Here is a 6,470-nt window from a genome sequence, read left to right on the forward strand (position 1 = left end):
CTAAGTGTTGTCCATGTTAGAGCTGAGCAACATCAACCTTGGATATAAATAGCCGAGCGACAACTCTAAACTCTAGTACACTCGATCGGGCAGAAGAGTTGCAAAGTATACTAATTATCTGGTCCGTTAGACTTACAACCTCTTTCAACTAGACTTGAGGGGAAGACTTGTGATACGGTGATAAAGAGGGGCTCCACCAAAGATGGGTCAAAGTAGGGAAGAGCAGTCGATGTGGAAGTCAAAGTCAAGACAGTCAGAAGCTCAAGTCCACCGGCCGAGCGCAGTTGGCCGAATAGGCCCAAGGGCTGGGTGGGCGTGGTCAACAAGACAGTCGTCCACGAAAAACCTACGAATGGTGTTGAGAGACGAACAACAGATCCCCCGGACCATCGTCCCAGCCGACCGAGCGTCATGGCCAATAGGATGAAAGGCAGCCTCTAACAGCAAGAAAGTCGATTGAAGAAAACAACACTGTTCAGTGCAACCAAGTGGGGATGTCCATGTAGGGTGGCTTTCAGTCAGCCTATAGGGGGGCCCCTACATATCTCATCGTATCCTTTTGGAAGTTTGTATCATTGACAACAGAGCATGTCCAATAGGCAAATCGTATTTTAGAATCTTCCAGCCTGGAACAACAGAGATTTGTGTGCTCACTTAAGGAAATGTGTCAGGGACACTTTTTGATTTGTCTTTTCTTAGGACGCTTTGGAAAACATGCATGTGCTTTGAGATGCATGCATAGACGCTACAGTAACACTATAAAAGGGGGGTTCCATCCACAATCGGAGGTATGCATTACTTTACTATTCAACACACTCGTTATTACAACTTTTCTACTATTCTCCATTGTACCGATGATTGACTTGAGCGTTGGAGGGTCAACGTCAAGAATCCCTTCCCGACCCGGCACTAACGCTCCTTGTCTTATAGGACCGCGTGAAGTCTTCATCTAGTCAACCGCAGAGCTACGTCCCCATCCAACCATCTTCGCCGCTTTTAGACAGGATCAAGTATTAAGCACAAAAAAAAATTAAAATAATTTTTTTTAAGGTTCTTATGAGGTGTGCGCCATATATATATATATATATATATATATATATATATATATAGCGTTTACCTCCCGTGCTTGACTGAGTGAGCGGGACGCCTAAAAGTGATTCGGGTGTTTGAAAATGCACTCAGTTGTCCATGAACATGGGAGGTGAGCACCATACAATGATGATAAGTAAATGACACTCCAGTGCACAAAATTATCATCAATGGGTCCCGGAGAAGGGTCTATTGTATACAACCTTATCCTGCTTTATAAGATGTTATTTCTGAGTCTTGAACCTGTGACCTTTAGGTCACATAGCAATAACTTTAATGTTGTGTCAAGGCTCCCCTTTAGAGGTAGTATAGTTAGTTGATTTTAATTACAAGAATTGAAACTTGGATCTGAGTTCAATTATTATCTTCTTGCGCATGAATCTAATGTGATCGAGAAATTGCCTTACCGACATGAGAAGTAGCATGATCTTGACACTGATGATCAGACTACATATGTTCAATTAAGATACAAGCAGGAAATATTGTTTAAACTATTTTCTCCAGCACATTTTAGCTGGACTTTGAATGGACAAAAAGACTCAAGTAAGCAAATGGACAATCTAAACCCCATTCGTTGCAAGAGTAATTACCGATCTAGTAATGCAATTGTTACATGCTTTCAGGCAAAAATACATGCAAACACTAGTTTAGTATTGTGAGAACATTTTACATGGTTTGACAAAATTAACTATATCCACTCCACTGAGAAATCTTATTAGTTCCTCTCCTTTCATAACACCAGAAGACGTTTATACAAAATCTGAATTAGATAAACAAGTAAAACTGGGTTGAATATACAAGACTAAGTTGGTTTAGAGAAAGTGAAGCAAACTGACTTGCAAAAGTTATAGCAGAAAGTCCTTTTAACTCCTGCGTATGTGTCGGCTCATTGCATATTGGATACAGCATCAATCAGACAGCATTTCAACATTCTCCTAGTTAGTTGATCTTTCTTCAAACAGATGAAGTCATGATTGTGGAAGGATACATGCTTATGAAGATGAGTTTTATGTGATCATTTGATTTTGTGACCTAAAGATGGATAGTCACTTGGACTAATAAAAGAGAGATAGAATTGTTTGATTTATTAGCTGGTTTCCTCGCAGCACTTTCTGCATGTCCCTGTCCCTGATGCACAGGTTGCTGGTTTATGAAGGCAGGATACAAATTAAACAGTGTAACTTCCCATTCATTGTATTGACCAACAACTGAAATTAGACAAGTATGCTTCATTTATTTGTTCACTCACATACCAAAGATCCCTTGTGTAATTCGATGTGCCAAAACATATGGTGTTCGAGCTTAGTGAGTTCGCCAAGAGTGTAAAGGGAGGCACAGCCTTCTAGTGTGCAAAGGTAGCCGTGAACTGAAACTATTTCTAGTTTCTACGAGATCCTTAAGTGGATAAGTGGCTTTTCCAACTAGAACCAATCTAGAGATTCACATGTCGACCAAACCACGGACTATGCTAACATATTGGGTCTGGTATTTAAGTATTTGCTAGACTTCTTTGTCTAGAAAAGGAAGGGCACACCATCTCTTGCACATTGCGGAGTCATAATATGTATGGTTAACGGCAATATAGTATATCTCCCTATGCAGCGAAGGAGGTAGGAAATCTTAGCAAATCACATAAAATTTGTCTCCTAATGAATCTTACTTTTTGTGTTTCATGCTTCTCTAAGCACGTAGGAGGATGTTGAACTCCTAACAAGGTAGAAATTGACAATTGGATGACAACAAAACCTTGTGCTGTAATGCCAATTGACTGCTACCTACTGTAGTCTTTGCATAAAGTGTCTAAAAGTTTTTAGAGATTTATGTTTGAACTTTTCTATATCAACCAAGGCTATTATTTCAAAGTCACTCTCGAGCTCTAACCATTGCTTAAATAATGAGAAGGCATGACTTGCTATTCTGCCATAAGCAAGCCCATCTACCACGCAAAAGCCATTTGACGTTTTCAGGCTGCTGAAACAAAGCAAGACTCATCATTTGTCTACATACTGATGATGACAAGAAACTACTTATCACCAAGTTCTGAGTTGCCAAGAAGCTACTCACTACAGCTCATTTTCCATGCTAGTCATCACAAGTCATTTAGTAGGTATTCATGCTAGGCGTTTTATAGTGCCCCAATCATTTTCTTTGACATTTCTTCAACCTCCACCAGCTCAATTGACAGCTTTGGAATCGGATAGCCTGGCTAAGCATTTACAAACCAAACATTTCTTGCCACATATTGGTTTGTCTCTTTAAGCTTGCTTGTGATTCTGAATGATATTATGCGTTGCCATATAAAATGATAGGAAAAGAAAAAACCTATACAGATGAAAGTGCACTTCCAAGTCCTAGAGGGCAAATGAATGAATCAGAATAACTATGTATAAAAAGAAGGATAACAACCTGTTTCATTAGTTGCAATGAACAGGGTGAGAAATTCAAGATCTCAAATTCATTTTGAGAATTCAAGCCAACCATCTTACTTATAACTTTGATCGAGTACTAAATACAATAGAATGCCACCTTAAGAAGTGCTAACCTTAATTTGAAGAAGATGAGTGACCAGAATATGAAGAGAAGCCTGCGAAAACATTGGAGTAAGATTTTGTAAGATAGGCGAAGTTCACAATTGGAGGCAACACGGGCACTCTTTCTCCTTTCTTCAGCAGCTGTTGCAACTCCACCCTCTGCAAGCTCAAGATGGACTGTGAATCCTTCCATACGAACGCTAACAGTCCATTCTGGAGCACAAACAATGTCCCGGGCTTCGACCCAGGGTACCGGAATCCATAGCCATTAGCAATTCCCTCACCTGAATGGCTACTTTTGACTTCCACCTGAAGAGATTCACCATCAGTCTCCCATGGGAATGCTTCTGGTTCTGAGGCTTCCTCATCTATTTTGGCAATGAACATGGCGGAGCCATTGGGATGGAGGACATAATGCGTTCCTTCCAAGATCTTAGTGGCGATGAGGACAAGGTGGCCTTCGAGCTCTTCATAAGAAAGCAGCAAGAAGAATAACGCCTTCCCTGATTTCCCTTCTGACGGCTGCCCCGGTGGCCAGCCGAAGGTGCCACCCCACACGCCGGCAAACTCCCGACCGGTCACTGGAACATGCGACGGGAGCTTGTACAGAGCGAACTTGCTTTCGTGCATGTTCGGCCAGGCCCTGTAGGAAGTTAGCCTCATGTGCGTTGCTCTCAAGCTCAGCCCAATAAAGTCCCCTTTGCATAAGAATTCATGGAGCTGCGCGTGCTTGCTCTTGCCGCAACCACCGGAAGCATTGCCGGAACTCGATTTCGAAGGGCTACTAGATCTAGCCATGAATTGCTTCAAGTAGCCAGTAACAGAGGAAAAGGATCTTCTTTTTCCAGTGGAAGCGCTCAGCGGGTGGTCCATGGTGATTCTGCTCTCGGCAATTGTGTACTCGGCCGAGCCCAATACCAAGTCTGCTGCCTTACGATCGACCCATCCGCCGTTGAGCTTGAACATGTCGATGAGCTCCAACCATCGATCGGCCAAGCGATCGGCGTCGTCCAAGGAAGAAGCGCGTTCAAAGAGAGGAGCGGCGGCCAAGTCCGGGGGAACCTTGAGACGGACTTTACTCGCCACTAATTCGAGAAGGCGGCGGCGGTCGCTAAATGGCAGATGAGTAAAGGTCGGGGAAGAAAGGGATTGTGGCGGCGGCTCTGTAAAGAGAGAGATTTCGGTGGTGTTTGATCGGCTGCATTTTTTGGCAAAGTTTGCGTCTTTTGGTTCGGGAAAGGCGGAGATGCTCCTGGCGGAGGCCAAATGAAGGGGCTTCTGTGGAAAAATCGAAGCTTTCGATAGCACATCTACTTCGAGGAGGAGGACGTTGGAAGACGAATCTATTGATCGGACGGAGCCAGGGTAGAGGCAATCCTCGCCGCTTTCTCGGCCGTGGAGAAAGAAGCGCGAGGATGCACCGTTGGCGTCGGCGAGTATCTCGAACACCGGCGCCCAGAGAAGGGGCCCGGCGTGGAGGCCGAGGGGCCCCAGCTCCTGTGGGATGACGCGGACGCCGACGACGGAGAGGAAGCCCCACACGACGCAGACGACGTTACCCAGCTCCGGGTTCTGGTGCACCCAGATGCCAAGGAGCGGCGCAACGCCGGTGAGGAAGCGGCAGAGAGCGCGGTACGACCGCACGCCCCTTCGCCACAGGGGAAGCACCGGCAGAGGGCCGAGGAGCTGGCACTGCGCCAGCCACACCTTCTCAGAGGCGGCGACGGCGGCGTTGAGGCCACGACAGCAGAGAGCTACTGCGCAGAGGTCGCGGGGGCGGAGGCGAGCGGAGATGAGCGCCAGTACGTCGTCTGGCAGGCCAAGAAAAAGGGCGGCGCCGTAATCCTCCGCCGACATAGCTCCACCTCCCACCGGCCGGCAAAAATCGCTCCTTTCTTCTCCTCTTACCTCACCAGAATCTGGTAAAGCTCCCACCTCTCTCCGCCCGTTAATCGCATCGGAGAACACTGTTTGGGAATTGGAGAGTAGTTGATGGTTAATTAAGGGATATTGTGGACGGATGTCTGACGTTATTCTCGCATGGCCAATGGGGAAAGGCGTGACTGGTACAAGTAACGAAGTAACAGCAAGGAAGGGGAAGAGATGCAAAGGCCAAAGATTAGACCAGTGAAAAGTGACGCCCATGACCAAGCAAAAGCATATATGCTGTACAAATTCATTCATATTTTCATTAACATTTCTTAGTCCATATATTAAGCGGTAATTTATCAAAACGTACTTGTAGATTTAAATTTATCAAAAAAGTATATATTATTTTGATATTTATCAAAGAATATATTTTTTTAAGTATATTTTCTATTTTATCTTTCTACAAATCTAATTTTTTTTCCCAATATTATTTCTAACTCTCTCTTCTATTTAATTTCTCCTATCCATACAACCAATCTAATTTTTCCTCTCTATTATTCTCTTTCCTCTTTTTTTTTTCCATGCGTGCATGCATAACATACGCCTGATATATAAATCATATCAGACCCACAACGTTTAGAGTTTAGTTGATTTTTTGATAACACTAGAATACATTTGAAAAAGTTAAAATGATAAATAGATGACATATTTGAATTCTTTACAACCCTATAAATCAATAGAGACTGATCCATTATTTATTTCAGCTTTTACGGTGGTATAAAATTATAATAATGATGAATTAACAAAGATCCTGATGCGTGGGTCTGATATGGAATCATATCAGGCCCAACATTGGTCTGATATGATTCATATCAGACCCAACGTATGGGGATTGTTTTGTTAATTTTTTTATTATATTTTAACATCTTTTAGAAGTTGAAATAAATAATAGATAGTATATTTAAACTCCTTGCAACATCA

General features: G+C 43.4%; 1 protein-coding gene across 1 annotated transcript; it reads right to left on the bottom strand.

Annotated features, from left to right (window-relative positions):
- Positions 1 to 3,452: 3,452 nt before the first annotated feature.
- LOC122005731 (F-box protein At5g39450-like) lies at positions 3,453 to 5,768 on the bottom strand. Its single transcript, XM_042560880.1, has one exon. The coding sequence runs from the start codon at positions 5,763 to 5,765 to the stop codon at positions 3,633 to 3,635; it is 2,133 nt and encodes a 710-aa protein (XP_042416814.1). The 5' UTR covers positions 5,766 to 5,768; the 3' UTR covers positions 3,453 to 3,632.
- Positions 5,769 to 6,470: the final 702 nt, after the last annotated feature.

Source organism: Zingiber officinale, chromosome 7B (genome assembly GCF_018446385.1).
Source record: "Zingiber officinale cultivar Zhangliang chromosome 7B, Zo_v1.1, whole genome shotgun sequence".
Classification (NCBI taxonomy): domain Eukaryota; kingdom Viridiplantae; phylum Streptophyta; class Magnoliopsida; order Zingiberales; family Zingiberaceae; genus Zingiber; species Zingiber officinale.

What these genes read in the sequence shown, in the direction of transcription:
- LOC122005731 (XM_042560880.1), bottom strand. Translation starts at nt 5,765, where the DNA reads ATGGGCGTCACTTTTCACTGGTCTAATCTTTGGCCTTTGCATCTCTTC.